At 39.8% G+C, this 17,315-nt stretch overlaps 1 protein-coding gene across 2 annotated transcripts; it reads left to right on the forward strand.

Moving 5' to 3' along the window:
• The first annotated feature begins 8,772 nt into the window (after positions 1 to 8,772).
• Positions 8,773 to 12,427, forward strand: LOC126801254 (uncharacterized). 2 transcript variants are annotated; one of them, XM_050528751.1, is made up of 2 exons: positions 8,773 to 8,936; positions 9,039 to 12,427. In XM_050528751.1, exon 2 carries the CDS (start codon positions 9,129 to 9,131, stop codon positions 12,324 to 12,326), a length of 3,198 nt encoding a protein of 1,065 aa, XP_050384708.1. In that variant the 5' UTR covers positions 8,773 to 8,936; positions 9,039 to 9,128; the 3' UTR covers positions 12,327 to 12,427. The 2 variants fall into 2 exon arrangements, with proteins under 2 accessions (XP_050384708.1, XP_050384709.1); XM_050528752.1 differs by having other exon boundaries at positions 9,072 to 12,427.
• The last annotated feature ends 4,888 nt before the right edge of the window (positions 12,428 to 17,315 follow it).

Below are 17,315 nucleotides of genomic sequence, written 5' to 3' on the forward strand. Positions count from 1 at the left end.
GTTGAAGCTTGTGTATTTGGTTATGAGTGAGTAGTTAATTTGTTGGGGCTAGGGTGAAATCCCTAGCCAATATTGTATGACATTGATATAAATATTTTATTTGATGAACTTTTCATTAGCACTCTAATATGCTAGTTCAAAAGTTGAACATTCATGCTTAAACTTAATGAATTTGTGTATGATTGTTTGTCATGACATGATGAATGATTAAGGCTTGATTAACCTTAGTTGTTTGAAGCATAATAGCATATCATATGTGCATGTTAGAGTTGTGAACTACAATCACTTAGAGATAAGCATGGTTGGTTTGCATGATTTCTTCATCTCCAAACTTTATGCACTTAGGGTAATGCATTTGATACTTAACCGAATTCATATGCATGACTTGAGTAGTTAGGTACTACACCTAAGAGGGGTTGCTTGATGCCAACAAAGGAGATTGTCCCTTGTCATACCCGAGAGGGATACAAGGAGAGAAATTGACTAGTTAGAGTGGCATCATTCAATTTAGTAGCATCATTGTTCACAAGAGAAGCTAGAGGTGGAAACCTTAAGTCCTAACTCTCATCCATTTCATCACATCTAGTTTAGCATAGTCTAGTTTACATTTTAAGTGGTCATTTAGTTTTTAGATGTAACTCCACATCCGAACAAATTTAAATCACTACATTATCTTGCATATATCCACCATGAATTTGGGTTCACTATGAGCCTTGATTTGTGACTTGTACATTTGCATATTCTTCTAGCATCCCTTAGGTTATCATAGCTAGAGAGAGTTTTTTCAATCCCTTAGGTACGACATCCCCTACTCATAATCTCACTACACTATAACTTGTCCCTTATACTTGAGGGTGACCTTTGAGTCGACAGTAAAAGCATCGCATAATTCCATAGGTGCCATCACGGCCTCAGAGGACCGTGGGATATCCTTGGCAGGCCGTGAGGCCGAGCCATGGCCAAACATAGGTGCCACGGCCTTGCCACCATCATATATTGCGTGTGGGATTCCCACATGCTTTCTGGCATTAAAAAATGAATGACCGTGTGAAATTTTAAGTATACGAATCATCATCTCACGTCTAGGATGACCTAGATGATCATGTCATAGCTTCTAAGTATCAGAATCACATAAAGATTGGCCAACTGCATTAGATTCAATGGCACGTAGTGTGGTAAAGTATAATCCACTATTAACACGTGCAAACCTCTCTAGAGTACGACGATGACATTTGAATCCAGAGGTAACACAAAAATATTCAGTTCTATTCACAACTTTGGTGTTTAGGTAATAATTGTTGGCATGAATATCCTTAAAACTGAGTAAGGTTCGGTTCCTTTTTGGTGTATAAAGTGCATCTCTAACTGTTATGGGAGTACCATTAAGTAGCAAGAATTGCGCTATACCACGCCCTTGGATCAATTGATCAGTCCCAATAATACAAGTCACAGAGGATTTGTAAGACACAAATTTCATAAAAAGTTGCTTCTCCCGCAAAAATGTGTGAGTAGTTCAACAATCTGCTAAGCACTCGATCTCGCCGGATGACATCTAGAAGTAAATTGTAAAAATAATTAGTCTTTGAAAAAGACAAGACGAACATTCTCTAATAAAAAATAAAAATATGAATACTACGGGTCAAAACAAGTTGTGATCCCTTAAACCAGTTAAACGAGAATAACAACATCATAGATATGTAGAAAAATCACATGAGAAGCTTAATTGGGTGCCAAAGAGTAAGCATTATGTCATTTGATCAAAAACTATGATTGGAAAAAGACAATGGAATGATGTTGCAGAGCCGTAACGGGGCTGCATGAATACTGTGCGAGGGGGGGGGGGGGGGGCTGCAGGGGAGACCGGCAGGGGCTGTGGAGAGGCCGTGCATGGGTTGCGGAGGAGCCTTGCAGGGGACTACAAGGGTCTCGGTCAGTAAGGGGGCTGCAAGGGTTTCGGAGGGGAGGGGGGCTACATGATAAGTAGCACGGACACGCTGCATTAGTCACGTATTGCGTGACCGACACGATACTAACACGGGTACGCTGAAATACGGTCGAACACGCGAATTCAACCTTGGACACGGACATATCCGCAGAGGACTCGCAATTAAGGAGGACACGGCTTGTTATCCTTGCGTCTTCTCTGTCCGAAACTCAGAATCGCTATGCCGACAAGTTGGATCCTCGACCTCCGACCTCCAACTTTAACCCCACCGCCATTGTTGCCGAGTCTCTTTCTCTTGTCGTCACCACCGCCAACGCCGATCTCATGAGGTGAAGTCTCTCTCCTCTTTCTCTTTCTCTTTATAATTTGTACCTTGGTTGAATCAAATGCCGATTTATGGATTTGGGGTTAATTTGATGTTGAGGAATGAAGAAACGATGGTGGTGAGGTTGATGTGAGATCTGGATGAGGCCGAAAAGGGGTTTGTTGGATAAGAGATTAAGAGGTCGACATAAGAGTAGATAATTGTACAAAGCACCCATCATGTGATTTTGGTGTAAGGAGACGTGTCCAAGTACAAATACAAATTATACAAACAGATGTTAATTCCAATTAATTACCATGAATTTAACTTTAGTAAAAATAATTATTAAATTGGTGGTCAAATTATATGCTTCATTCTTACATAAATAAATATAGAGAATTATATCATTTATATGCAATGGTTTCTTGTATATACCTATGACATATTAAAAAATGTAGCACAATTTTTTTAATTATTATATAAATATATAAAATTCCTCCTATGATACTTGAAGTATGGTTACTTGGACAATTTGGTACCTGAAGTTCTCATTTGTAAGCCATTTTGGTACCTCTATCAATTTTGATCATATTTTTAGGATTATTTTCGTCATTCTAGCCATAAACTCATTAAATTCACATTTTTCTTCATTTCTTCATATAAGTGTGGTCTCTTTAGAGATAATTAAATTGATATATCTACTCCACTTAGCATCTACTTCGCATATATCAAAAATATTTTTTTCTTAATATACTTATTGTATCCTAATTATTTTTTTGCAAAGGAAATAAATTGCCTTTATGCAATTGTAATTTTTTAATTAAAATATATTTTTTTAATTACTTATAATTAAAATTAATTTAGATTGATAGCTACATTATGAAAAATTATATACGTAAATCATCACAGATACTAAGTGGATGAGTTATCAAATTTTTAGTGATAATTTAGAGGCAATTTGAAAGTACTATGAAAAAATAAAGTAAAGTAGAGACAAAATGACGGAAATAACCTTGAAAATATGGTCAAAATTGACATAAGTACCAAAATGTCCTAAATTTGAGAACTTTAGGTACCAAATTGTCCGTTTTCATACATCAGGTACCAAATTGTCCAAGTAGCCAAATATCAGGTACCATAGGAGGAATTTACCCTAAAAATAATGGTTAATTAATGTGTCTGTGTCAAAAAAAATTGATTTTTGCATGTCCTCGTGTCGTAACGTGTCGAATACGGACACTTGTATCTCTATTTGTATCCGTGCTACTTAGGTTGTAGGGCATTTGCAGGGCCAGTAGAAAGGCTACGACGGTCTGGCAGGGTTACCGTGGCGGCTCTAGTAGCGGTCGGAAAAGGTTTCTTTTTTTCTTTCCATTTATCTTCTTTGTGGAGGTAAACTGAGCCATAGACAGAACTTCTCAACCGATGTCATGGCCGTGCAACGCAAACATGTTATAGTTTTTGTCACGACCTCGAAATTTAGAGTATGGAACTCGAAAATCGAAGCCATGAAAAACTCAAAAACAATCTCAATAAAATCGAAATCATCTCATCATCACAACGTATCATTACTGAGTTCATAGTACAACTCAGTCGAATGGATTATTACAAACCAATTTAAAATTCAAACATTATTTCAAATGAAAATGTAAAATCCTCACAATCTTCACCACAAAGTAAATAATGAAACTTCAAAGTCTTCAGAGTAGTCCGTCAATTATGCTAATCCACACTTGCAGAACTATCCCCTACACCATCGAATAAGTGCACCGGAATTGTAAACACAAACCCGGTGAGCTTTGCAGCTCGTACGAGTAAAACAACAATATAACTCGCGTATAAATATAAAAGAAAACACCGAAAATATTTAATTATAAATGTACTCATGAGTCATTGAACGGTCAATCTGGTTGTCCAATAATATTTGAAGATATACTTGCTCATGAGAAATCGGGCAACTCCTCTGTTTACCCAAATACATTTATAATGCGGATACTCATGAGTGCTGGTACTCATCTGTTACCCCTCATGCAGTACACCGCCCGACATTGGGCAACCACTTGCTACTCAATATCAAAAAATATGGGTACTCATAAGCCGGTAACCCATATGTTACCTCTCATGCCAGTACACCGGCAGACAGACTAGAGCTCTAACTATATCGTAACTGTCGCCCGACCAAGGCTAGGTTCCGACATGCCAACACGTCCGAAGACAACAAGAACGTTTTAACATAACTCAAGTTAAAACCACGTATAAACAATCATCACATGATATTGTACAAATCACTCGACATGCTCAAATAATAAATATCAACACTATAAATGAACTTATTCGCAAACGGAATCATGACAGTATATAATATAGTAACCCAATTTACCAATTATACACATACACAACCCACTATATCATATACATATCATAGTTCATTCTTTTTAATTAAGTGTAATTATGAATCGCCGCGAATGGTAGATTCGTCAATGTGAGATTTCACTCACCTTATATTCCTGAGAGTAATTTCAACGATTCCGAAATCGAATCATTTACTTGTTGTGTCGATCACCTAGAATAGATGAGAAGTGAATTTAGAAGCGTTATGTAAAATCTTAAATGCCAAAACAGTAATAATGTTTTACTACTCAATCATTTCTTGTTTTTACGAAAATTACTGTTCACGTAATTACTATTCACGTATTCACTATTCAAATGCGTACTGTCTACGTATTACTTTTCATATACTTACTGTTTACATATTAATGTACATCAATGTACTATACATAGTAAATACTGTCAGTAAATACAAATTACTGATTTACTTTTCAGAAATCACTGTACATAAATTACATTTACATTTACTGTATGTAAATTTCTTTTACATTTACTGTACATAATTTACATTTTATATTTTACCATAAATAAATCACTTTTTACAAAAATTTACCATTTTTGAAAATTACTGTTTACATGCCACCTCCGGCGACCGCGCCTCCCCACAGTGGCAGTGCGTGGAGCTCACGCGTCGCTCGAACCGACGCGCGTGGCTTGCCCACCGCCGCCCAAACCGTCTCCTTTCCTTTCCCTCTTCCCCTCCACGGCCGCCTCCTACTCTGCTCACGCTCCCTCATGTGCCGCCTAAGGCGGCGGTATTCTCTCCACCTCCTCCTCTTCCGATCCTCTACCAAATCGTCACAAATTTCATTACAATCATCACAACCATCAAATAGAATGAACCCTTACCTAGATTGAAGCCAAGAACTCAGCAATGGTGCCGGAGGAACTTGGATCGCCGACGGTGCTCGATTCCTCGGGGAGGGTGTGTTGCGGCTCGAATCGAGTCCCAATCACTCGCACGAGGCGTTGGAGGGTGAGGCGCGGTGGAGTGGAGCGATCGCCGAGTGCCTGCGTCACGGGAGGAGTAGCTTGGACGGCGGAAGAAGTCACGGCCTCGGGTTGTCGCGCGAGAGCTGACGGCGGCGATGGGAGAACGCGTCAAGCTCGGGTTTGATGCGGAGGGCCGTGTGAAGCTCCTGGGGTAGGCGGTGAGGGCCACGGCGGCCTGGGTCGGGAGATCGCCGGCGATGAATTTCTGAGGGGAGAGAGGTCGGGGAGAGAGGGAGAGAGAAGAGAGAGAAAGAGAAAGAGGGAGACGGGTGAGGGGTTTCCGAAAATGGAAACCCTAATCCCAAATTTCCCTTTTTATACCCTCTTCTAAGATCGGAAACTAACATCCGTCGTTAATAACTTTCACGTACGACGTCTGATTAGAACGCGTGACGTGTCCACAAACTCATATCAACGAGCTCTACAACTTTCGTGAATGAAGTTTTCAGAAACGAGCGACGGAGTAAAAGTCGATTCTCGTGTCGCGGAAACGTAACGTTTTTCCAATTTAGATTTCCGACTACGGTTTCGTTTTCGATTTGACAATGTCGCATAGCGTAACAAATGCGGTTTAATAATTTTACAAACTTATTAATTTCTAAGAATTAAAATAAATTGTTTCCGACAAATCGGTTCATTATAGTTTTACCACTCCCCCCTAAGCTGTTTATGTGTTAGTTGAATTCGAACTATAAATTCTCAAACATCATCATAATTTTAAACCGTGGACTTCAATTCTATGAAATCTTCCGTTTATAGATTCCAAACCATTCATGCTTTAAGGAAAACAAAAATAATGCTTGTACACAATCTTGTAACAAATAACCAAAAGCGAAACTTTATTAATATGCCAAATTGAGTGTACCTCAACATTGTTGAAAAATAAACACTTGGCTTAATAAAACCCTATTGTGGCGACACTGTCCTTACAAATCAAACTTAAAAACTTAATTAAATTAGCAGAATAACGACAATCAATCGACATAGATCTAATGGAAATCAGGAGTGGACTGAGCCTTAAGACCGGCTTTCTCAATGTCCTTAGTCTCAAAGTCATCTACTTTGAGCGCGATGGTAGCATTAGCACTAGGCATCTCCACATCTTCAACAAAATTAGCTTCTTTTGACAAGTTTTGCCTACATCTTTTATTAGCTCGAACAATCTCCTTAGGAGCACGACATCACTCATGAAAGTGCTTATTTGAACCGCACTTGTAGCATGGAAAGTTCAGAATCTAAACCTTTGCTGAGTTGTCGGGTCTGGAGGCACCAAGGCCTCTAGGATTAGGGGGGCCGCCGGCGGCGCCATCCCTAGTCTAAGTCATGTTGCGACAAGGCCCTTTGTTTCCTTCGTTTTGGTACAGTGCAGATCAATCCCTTGATTTTTTTTTTTCGACTTTTTTCCTTACTTGCCTAATTAACTTATGGAACCTATATAGCACAGACACGGACACGATTCGATACGTAGACATGGCATATAGAATTTTTTTGGACACGGACACGTGGTGGACACGTTAATTAAAATTATTTTAATATATATTTGTTAAAAATTAATTTAAAAATTTGAAAGTATTTAGATGTATATATATTAAAGTGTGCATAAATAAAACAAAAATTGAATCTGTTAGAATGGTTAAGGATTTGTTGGGTCATTTGGATGACCAAGGTTCGAATCCCACCACAAATATTTCTATTTTTATCATGAGTTTGTCTCCTTATATATATATATTAAAATGTGCATAAATATAACAAAAACTGAATCTGTTGGAATGGTTGAGGAGTTATTGGGTGCTTTGGATGACCAAGGTTCGATTCTCACCATAAACACTTTCACTTTTATTATGAGTTGGTGCGTGTCCGCGTGTCTGATTCCGACACTTGCGTGTCCGGGCCATGTCCAAATTGAGTTCGCGTGTCCGAGTGTGTCCGTGTCAGTGTCGGACACGCAATACGGACCCTAGAAGCCGTGTCCGTGCTTCATAGTCTGGAACTCTATTCGTCTCTGCAGGTCTTAGATTTTTTTTATACGTATTCTTATTCTTGTTTGAGTAAATGTTATTCTAAGTAACATTTTAACCACAAAGACTGAGAAATTAATTATGAGAATAGTAAGTATATTGATTAGGGCCGGCTCTGCACATGTGCAAGGAGCTCGACCGCACAAGACCGCAAATTTTGTGTTCCCTTTTTTTTATTGAATAAAAATTAAATAATACTAAAAAAATGCACCATATGGGGCATCTCTTCCATCAAGTTTGACCGTGTAAACTAAAAAATGGGTCATCTCTCTGTTTCTTTTATGGACCAATTGTCCAATTGAATAAAGAACATTATTTAGGGTAGTGGACACTTGTAAGGGCCAATCAACATATACATAATTTTTTGATTGCTCTCTCAATTCTTTTTCTTTTTTTCATTTGTCTCTTACTCTATTCTCTTGTTTTGATTTCTATTGAGAATGATTATCTTTGGAAATTTAATTGTAATAAATTGATTGATGATTTTGCTGCTAAGAAGGCAAGGAGATTTTTCAAATGAGCATAGGTGATACTGAGAATGTGAGAGGTTTCAATGAAACATCTTTTTGTAATTACTTTAACCTTGTATTGAATATTTAACATCTTTTGTAGGGATATCTAATGATATTTTCATGTTTTATTGATTATATTTGAGTTTATATTGTCCGTTTGTTGAATTTTTTTTCATATAGAATAAAGCTTAAAGGGCCGTATTTTAATTTTTGTACAAGACGGTCGAAAAATTTGAGACGGCTCTGATATTGATACATTCATTTATATCATAAATGCTATATACTGATACAATATATGCGACAACTCAAATACACAAATTACAAATATAATTATCTCGTCTATCATGTTATGATGGTGTATGACTAAGCCGCTACGTGTTTGTCATTTTAGGAATTAGGGACTTTGTAGGATTTCTAATGAAACATGCACTTGTGTATGTATTGCTGTCATTTTTCATTTTCTTTATTTGGGATCGAATTTCTTCTCCTCTCTTCTCTTGTCCGGTGGGAAATTGTTCCGAGAAGTTGACCGTGATTATTTATTTCTCCTAAATAAGAAAAAAAAATCCCACAACCCTTTCACACTTGCTCTAAATTAGTAGGCAGCAAACATCAAACACAACAACCATTTCAACTTGAGTTCTACTCTTTCACTTCATTATTTCCTTTTTTCAACTTGAGTTCTCTCTCTCAAACACACTCTGTATCTGATCTGAAGCCAAAGATCTTCGTGGGTTCATCTTCACCGAAATCAATGCAAGAGGGCAGAGATTCAGGTTAGTGTTCCTTGCTTCAAATGGTCGATATAAATCTGCAACTCTAAGCAAGAAAGTTTAATAGATTCAAGTCAGACTCTTTTGGTTTGATTAAATGTGTAGAAATTTTGGGTATTGAAGTTTTATGTACTTCAGTTAGTGGGAGAGCTTATAAATCTTGAAGAAAGTGATAAAGCTTAAGACTTTAAGTTCATGAAGATTGCATCTTTGGTTGTTGTTTGGATTGTTTGTGGGTTGTTGGGATTTGGATTCACGTTTTCATACCCTACTTCAGCATTTGATGATCTTGTTAATGAAAGAAGTGAAACCACCGTTACTTATAGCTATGATAGAATAGATGAAGTGAAGAAGGCATGTGGGTTTGTTCTATCTTCTGCTTCAGAACTGAAAGCTGAAGATGGAAGGAGTATGAAAAAGGAGCTCTTTTTTGTTAATGGGGATTGGAGCCAGGAGGTGGGTAAGGATCCAATCATGCCATTTGATGATAGAGAAGTTCAAAGCGAGTTCTTGGGTAATCGAACTCCATCGAACTTGGCTTCATTTTGGCTTATGGATGTTGATCGTAACCATCGATCCAGGAAGTCACTAAGTGTCAGTGGGCTCATGATTATTGGTATCACTGTAGATGGTAGCTTTATGGATTATGGGTACCAAGGAAATCCCGAGTTCCAAATGTGGCCTAGCCATTCACAAATGATAATTTCATTCCAAGGGATTTACACTGAAACCAAGAAGAATGGTGGTGAAAGAGTGATGTGCTTATTGGGGAATACAATGTTGCCATCTCGGGAGCCTGATTCTGCTAATCCATGGGAGTGGGTGAAGGCTTCTGATTCAAGCAACCAACCTCCTCTTTCTCAAGATGATCAGATTCTACTTGTACTTCACTTTCCTATGATTTTCAACTTAACAAATAGGGCTATCAGAGGGGAATTGAGAAGTTTGAATCCAAAGTCAAATCCAAAGTATTTTGATGAGGTTCACATTTTATCACAGTTGGGGAAATCTGCAATGTATGAATTTGATTCAGAAAACATTGTTTCTCAAGCATGTGATCCATACCCTTTTGATGACAGGTTGGTATATGGTGACATTAGCAACTATAAAGGTCATGCTATGTGCGAAATCCTTAAAGAAGTTGCACGAGACCAAGCTTTCACTGTTATGCCAAACTGGAGATGCAATGGCACCGATGAGTTTTGCAGCAAGTTGGGGCCTTTTGTGACAGATAAAGAGATTAAGGCGTCAGATGGAAGTTTTGAAGGGGTTAAACTTTATATGCAGAAAATCAGGTGTGAACAAAAAGCTGTGGGAGGAAATGCCAGTTCTGCAAGGGTTTCAGCTGTATTTAGAGCTGTTTCTCCAATGGAGAATCTGTATACTGCAGCAAAGAGATCTGGTCTTAACAATATGACTCTTGCTGCTGAGGGTATTTGGAAATCTACCAGCGGACAGCTTTGCATGGTTGGTTGCCCTGGGCTTGTTGACGTTGAAGGTAGTCAGTGCAACACTCGAATCTGTTTGTATGTACCTACTTCTTTCTCCATAAAGCAACGAAGCATTCTTTATGGAAGTTTCTCTAGCATCAATAATACTGGTGCATCTTATTTTCCTCTCTCGTTTGAAAAGCTAGTGCAGCCTTCGGAACTGTGGAATTATTTCAGAGTCTCCAGTCCAAAGTACAAGTACACAAAAATCTCTTCAGCTGCTGTTGTGTTGGAAAGAAACGAGCCCTTCAGTGTTGGAACTGTGATCAAGAAATCTTTACTGAATTTTCCCAAACTTGAAGACACAGAAGCTTTTGAACTCAGTCTTTCTGTTCTGTCCGAAGATCTTACCCTTCATGTGTCTGCATTGCCTGATCCTATTCCAAAGCCTCAACCTCCAAGAGTAGACATTCAGATGGAGATTCTCTCAGTGGGTCCCTTGTTTGGTCGCTATTGGTCTCCACAAAATGTTTCCTCTGCACAAGAGGAAACTCCTTACAACACAAAGTCTGAATACACCGAAATGCAGCTCCTTCTGAATGTATCAGCACAACTGACCATCACTGGAAAAGCCTATAGCATTCTTTCTGTGCTATATCTGGAAGGCCTTTATGATCCACATGTTGGAAAGATGTATCTAGTTGGATGCCGGGACGTCCGAGCCTCGTGGGAGATCTTGTATGAGAGCATGGATCTTGAAGCCGGGCTGGATTGTTCGGTAGAGGTGGTTGTGTCATATCCTCCCACTACATCTCGATGGTTAGTTAATCCGGCAGCACATATTTCTGTAGCCAGCCAAAGGACTGCAGATGACCCTCTTTACTTTAGCACAGTCAAGCTCCAAACTCTTCCAATTATGTACAGGAAGCAGCGGGAAGACATTCTCTCTCGTCGGGGGATTGAGGGAATCCTTCGAGTATTGACTCTTTCACTAGCAATTTGTGGAATCTTAAGCCAACTATTTTACATCAGGTATAATGTGGATTCTGTTCCTTACATGTCTCTTGTCATGCTAGCTATCCAAGCCATTGGGTATAGTATTCCTCTGGTCACAGGCGCTGAAGCACTCTTCAAGAAGTTATCTTCTGTATCCTATGAAACATCTACGTATGACCTCGATAAGAGTCAGTGGTTTCATATACTTGATTACACGGTTAAGCTTCTTCTCATGGCGGCATTGTTACTGACTTTACGGCTTTGTCAGAAAGTGTGGAAATCTCGCATCAGGTTGCTTACACAGTCTCCTCTCGAACCACATCATGTCCCTAATGATAAGCGAGTGCTTATAACCACATCAGCTATACATTTGATTGGTTATGTAATGGTTCTAGTCATTCATAGTATGAGGAGCAGCCGAAGATCAATCCACACAAAAAGCTATAAAATTGCCAGGGAAGATTCTCGTGGACTGTGGGAATGGGAAACTGAACTAGAGGAGTATTTGAGACTTGTCCAAGATTTTTTCCTACTCCCCCAGATGATTGGTAACCTGGTGTGGCAGATCGATTGCAAACCACTAAGAAAGTTGTATTTCATTGGGATCACGCTGGTCAGACTCTTTCCTCACATTTATGATTATGTTAGAGCTCCGTCTCTCAACCCTTACTTTGCTGAGGAGTATGAGTTTGTGAACCCAAGTATGGATTTTTACTCCAATTTTGGCGATATTGCCATACCTATTACAGCAATACTCCTTGCACTTGTAGTGTATGTTCAGCAGAGGTGGAATTATGAGAGGCTGGGCAAAATGCTTACTTTTGGGCAATGTAGGCTTCTGCCGTTGGGATCAAGAATGTATGAGAGGTTGCCTTCCAGTTCCCAAGCATTTGAAGCTGAACTTGTTTCTGGTGTCAATGGTTATGCAAGACAAGAGAAAGACAAAGAGAATGATGGTGTAGAATGATGCAGAAACTTTCAAAATTACAGAAAAAAAGATGTTGAGTTGTAAACATATATATGCACACTAGATGTTAATTTGATGATCACTTGTGTCTTGTGACTCGAGACTTGTGAGTACGTGGTTTTGGTCGCAGCAAATTTGGCGACATCTGCATAGGTAGATTTTAAGCTAACTGTCTGATGAGCTCTTAACATTCAAAACTTCGGTTCAATAGGTGAGCATGATTCCTTTACATCTGTTGGAAGTTGAGCAAAAAAATGCATCATTCCTTTACCTAGTTTCATAACTAATTGTCTAATTCTCTTATCAGTAAATTCCGTAAGTAAACAATTTTCATGTTAAAAAATTATTTTGCACACTAAGACCATTTCTGTTTTTACCATTTGGTGTAGAAAGTACTTGGCTCTAATGGCAAGCCGCAGTGAGGGGATGCTATTATTGTTTTTTTTTTGTTGAGAAAACAGGGATGGAATGGTTTTGGAGTCAAGACGCTCAAGATATATATGGTATTACTGTATTAGTGCCAGTAATAAACCCTAGGCAATTAATTGTTTCTGACTGTATATTCACTTTGATTGGAACTGTTTTCTAGTCATCTTTTTTCTTTGCAGGTAATTTTCATCCAAAGCAGAAGTTATAAAATTGTACTTAAATTGTTGCACACTCGTACTAGACCTAGGTCTGAATTTTTCAGTATTAATTAACTTTAAAAAAAGTGTAATTATATTGGATGAATAATGGCACTAATTTTGGCGCACAACGGTCATACCACCACCACCATCACATCCAGACCGACACCGAGTACGTATATCAGTTAAAATTTGTTGATTTCTTCGATTTCTATGGGTTCTCTATCTCAGTTGGAACCTCATACCTAGCTACCACTCTAACCATCTTGTTTAGGTTAAGTAGTACGTAGGTCACAACTAATCCATGCATCTAATTCAATATGCAATTATACATGTACGCGGGCCATGTATATATGTAGTAGGCTGGTTAATTTGTACCTAATGTCACCCTTGCAAAAGACAGCACAATTTCAGCTAATCTAGCTTTTTGCGGCCTTGCATGCGGGCAAACCTTAATTAGCCACCCTATGTAGGGGTGGGGGACTCAAATGTATTACAGAACAATAAAAATATTAACATTGCTAGCATATATTTTGGCATCCTATCAATGCAAGTGATTACAATATGATGGTCTTATAGAAATTAAAGTTTCTCATCACAGATTCACAGCATATATATAGTACACTCATGATCATCGAGACTCTTACGTTAGCTAATCGAAGAATTCAATTAAGGTTCGACCAACCAGACTAAGTCCCCATTCGACACAGACGCTGTATCGGGTACCACATCAATGCAGAAATCAACAACTCTCCGAAGAGGTAAACCCGAGATCTCCTGAAACACCTCACTATACTCGGACACCACAACAATGTCTGCGATAACTACTTCCTTATCCACAGACTCCATATGTGTCAAGACTCTTACTCTTATGACATTATCTGACTTGAGGCAATGATAATGAAAAACTGGTTTCCCAGAACTATGGAAAAACACTACCATGTCAAAACAATCAATCAAAGCATGATGTGGCTTCAACCAGTCAATTCCTAAGATCACATCATAGGTGTGGTCCGGAATCACTATCGAGGAAGCAAAGAATTCTCTACCTCCGATCACAATAGGACAAGCCTTGTAAATTGTCTCTAGCTCAAGAGATACTCCAAGAGGTTAAGTGACACATAAAGAGCTTCCAAGAGATGTAGGGATCAAACCTAACACCTCAACTACCGAACTAGAAATAAAAGAATGTGATGCTCCCGTAACAAAAAGTACTCTAGAAAGGTAGTAAAAAATAGATAAGGTACCTTTCGAGTGTGTCCCGCTGACCCACTGCAAACACTCTAGCTTGGCCCGCAGGTAACTGCCTCTGCTGATGTTCATGTCCGCCATGCTGGGGTAAGGTGCCATCTTTAGCTATATGTCTCGTCTGCCCACACCTGTAACATCCCAGCTTTCTCGGCTTCAGACAAGTTAAGGCATAGTGACCCATTTCGCCGCAAGCGAAACACCTCACTGACGACCACTGTCTGACAGGTGCAGCCCTAACAGGTGGAGTTGCCCCCTTAGCTGAAGCCTGGTGATAGGACCTTGGCCTCTTCCAAGATCCACTTTTCGGTCCCGGAGACCCACTGCCTGAACTAATTGCCTTCCCTTTACCTTGAGCATCTCTAGTCTCCACATCGCCTCCTCGAGTCTTATTCACATGTTCCAAATTCAGGGCACTCTCATACATCAGCTCCTTGGTAGTTAGACAAAGTGCTGATATGATGGTCTTGTACTCTTGCCTAAGTCCCCGTAGGAACTTCTGAGCCAAGGAGGTCACATCCATTGGCCTAACAAACCGATACAACTGTGCAAAACGGGCCTCATACTCCCTGACAGTCATATCTCCCTGCACCAAAGCAAGGAACTCAAGCTCCAGTTCCTCCTTCACCTTAGATGGAAAGTATTTCCCTCGAAAGAGTTCCACAAAACCCTCCCAAGTCAGAGTGGACACCTCCACAGTCCATCTTGTACTCTTCCACCAATCCATATCATCATCCTTTAAGAAGAATGTGGCTATCATCCTCTTCTCAATCTCCGAGCACATAACCATCTCAAAGTAGGTTTCCATACTCTCGATCCAATTATCCGCCACCATATAATTCAAACCCCCATGAAATGATGGTGCTGACAGACCACTGATGTCCTTGATCAGCTTAAGCACACGACCCTTGTCTCTAATGACAGCCTCTGGGTCAACCTACTCGAATGTGCCTCCTCCTCATAGAGGTTCTCCACATTGGGGACTCGGCCTCCACCCCCTAGCTCGGCCTCGGCCTCTTGCCTAGCCTTGGCCTCGGCCTCTCGCATAGCCCTTCTTTAAATTCATCACCTTGAAACATTTAAACACCTTGTCAATACATGTATAATCTTGGACCAAGCATCATTGAAGTATCATCACAACACTTCTATATAGAGGACTAAATCTTAAGGTGTGGCTCCAAACACTCATGCGTACCCAATGACATATCAATACCGAACAACATCAGCATATGATGGGGATCCGCTGCAGTCGGGCAATCACTCCTGGATGATATTGATAGATCACCAAATACACAACTTACGCTCTGATACCAACTGTCACAACCCCGAAATTTCGAATGATAAAAATTCGAATTCGAAGCCATGAAAACTCTAAATTAATCCCAAATATATTGAAATCATCTTATAGCAATAGTGTAACGAAACTGAGTTCACAGTATGACTCAGTCGACTTGAATAATACATAACCAGTTTATACACTCAAGTATTATAACAATTAGAAATGTAATATTCACTCAATCCTCACCACAAATGGAACAAGGAAACCCTTAGTACTCTTCCGAGTAAGCTCTCCGTGCCTATTAATTTTCACCTGCAGAACTATCCCCTACACCATCGATTTGGTGCACCGAGATTGTAAACACAAACCCGGTAAGCTTTTCAGCCCGTATGAGTAAACCAACATTTAGACATACATCACATACAAAGGAAATGTACAATTAACATTTTAAAATATGCGTGCACATGAGACTCGGGTAGCCCACCTAGTTACCCGTAACAAATAACAATTAAAAATCACGCGTGACCTTACTTGCAGCCCCTAAAACCCAGCGATTTCCTTCCTACACCGTCCTAGGCCTATTACCTAGTCCCTGCCACCCTAGACGGAAACACGGACACCACCACCACCTCCGTCCAAACTTCATCAAGTCAACAAACTTCCAACAACAAAAACGTAGATCATAACCATACATGCTGTTAGTTCCAAGTCGGCCGATGACCGTCGGAATCGCCGCCGCAAGATCCCGGATTGGTGGTTCAAAATCGGAGACAAAATGGCTTAATTCGAGCTTTACCATTGGTGGATTCGTGTCTACGAGGAGGAGGGAGGACCTGTGACGGTCACCTCATGCCCCACTCTCACCGCGACGTCGAGCTCGACGGACCCATTGTTGTGCTTCCTCGGGCGCGGCTGAAACGCTGTGCGGGGTGGGTCACCGCCGCCACTGATCGATGCGACTCAGCCGTGCGGTTCCAACGACACCGGCGGTGTCAAGGACGACAGCCGGAGGAGAGGGATCGCCGGTGAGAAAGATTTGGCTGAAAGGGAGAATCGGGTGAGGGTCGGGCCGGCTCGGTTTCCTCTCTTGGTTTTCTGATTTTTGTTTCCAAAAATGTCCTTTTTATATCCTTGTAAAATCGAAAACCAAACTTTCATTGTTAACAACTTTCACATGCGACATCCGATTAAGGTGTGTCGCATGTCTACGAACTCGTATCGACGAGCTCTACAACTTCCGTGAAAGAAGTTTTTGGAGATGAGCGACGAAATAAAAGTCAACGCTCAAGCCACTAAAAACGTAACGGTTTTCAACATTAAATTTCTGAAATCAATTTCATATTGTAAGGACATCGACGAAAAGGCATAAAATGCGATTTTATTTGAATTACCAAGCTTAATAATTTACAAAAAATTATACCAAATTAAATTCGAAAATTCGGGGTATTACAGATATTTTGCATATTTATTTAAAAGTTGCATGCATGTTGTATATGTACGTACGTTTTGCCAAGTGTATGAAGACGTTTGAACTTTGAACTGATCAAAAGGTTCATAGACTAATGTAATACTATTGAGTCCTATTCTATTAAAGGTATTCATAAGAAGTGATGGAACTCGTGGAACTTATATATTAATCCATTGAGGCAATCACTTGTTGGGTTGCCCGGTATAAATGGACTCACAACCGAGCAGCGCAAGAGACTAACTATAGCGGTTGAGATCCCTCTACAATTTTCATGGATGAACCAACTTCTGGGTTGGATGCAAGAGCTTCTTCAATTGTGATAGGCGCAAAAACACCTATAAAATTACCATATTATCAAATCAATTATA

Source organism: Argentina anserina, chromosome 6, assembly GCF_933775445.1.
Source record: "Argentina anserina chromosome 6, drPotAnse1.1, whole genome shotgun sequence".
Taxonomy (NCBI): domain Eukaryota; kingdom Viridiplantae; phylum Streptophyta; class Magnoliopsida; order Rosales; family Rosaceae; genus Argentina; species Argentina anserina.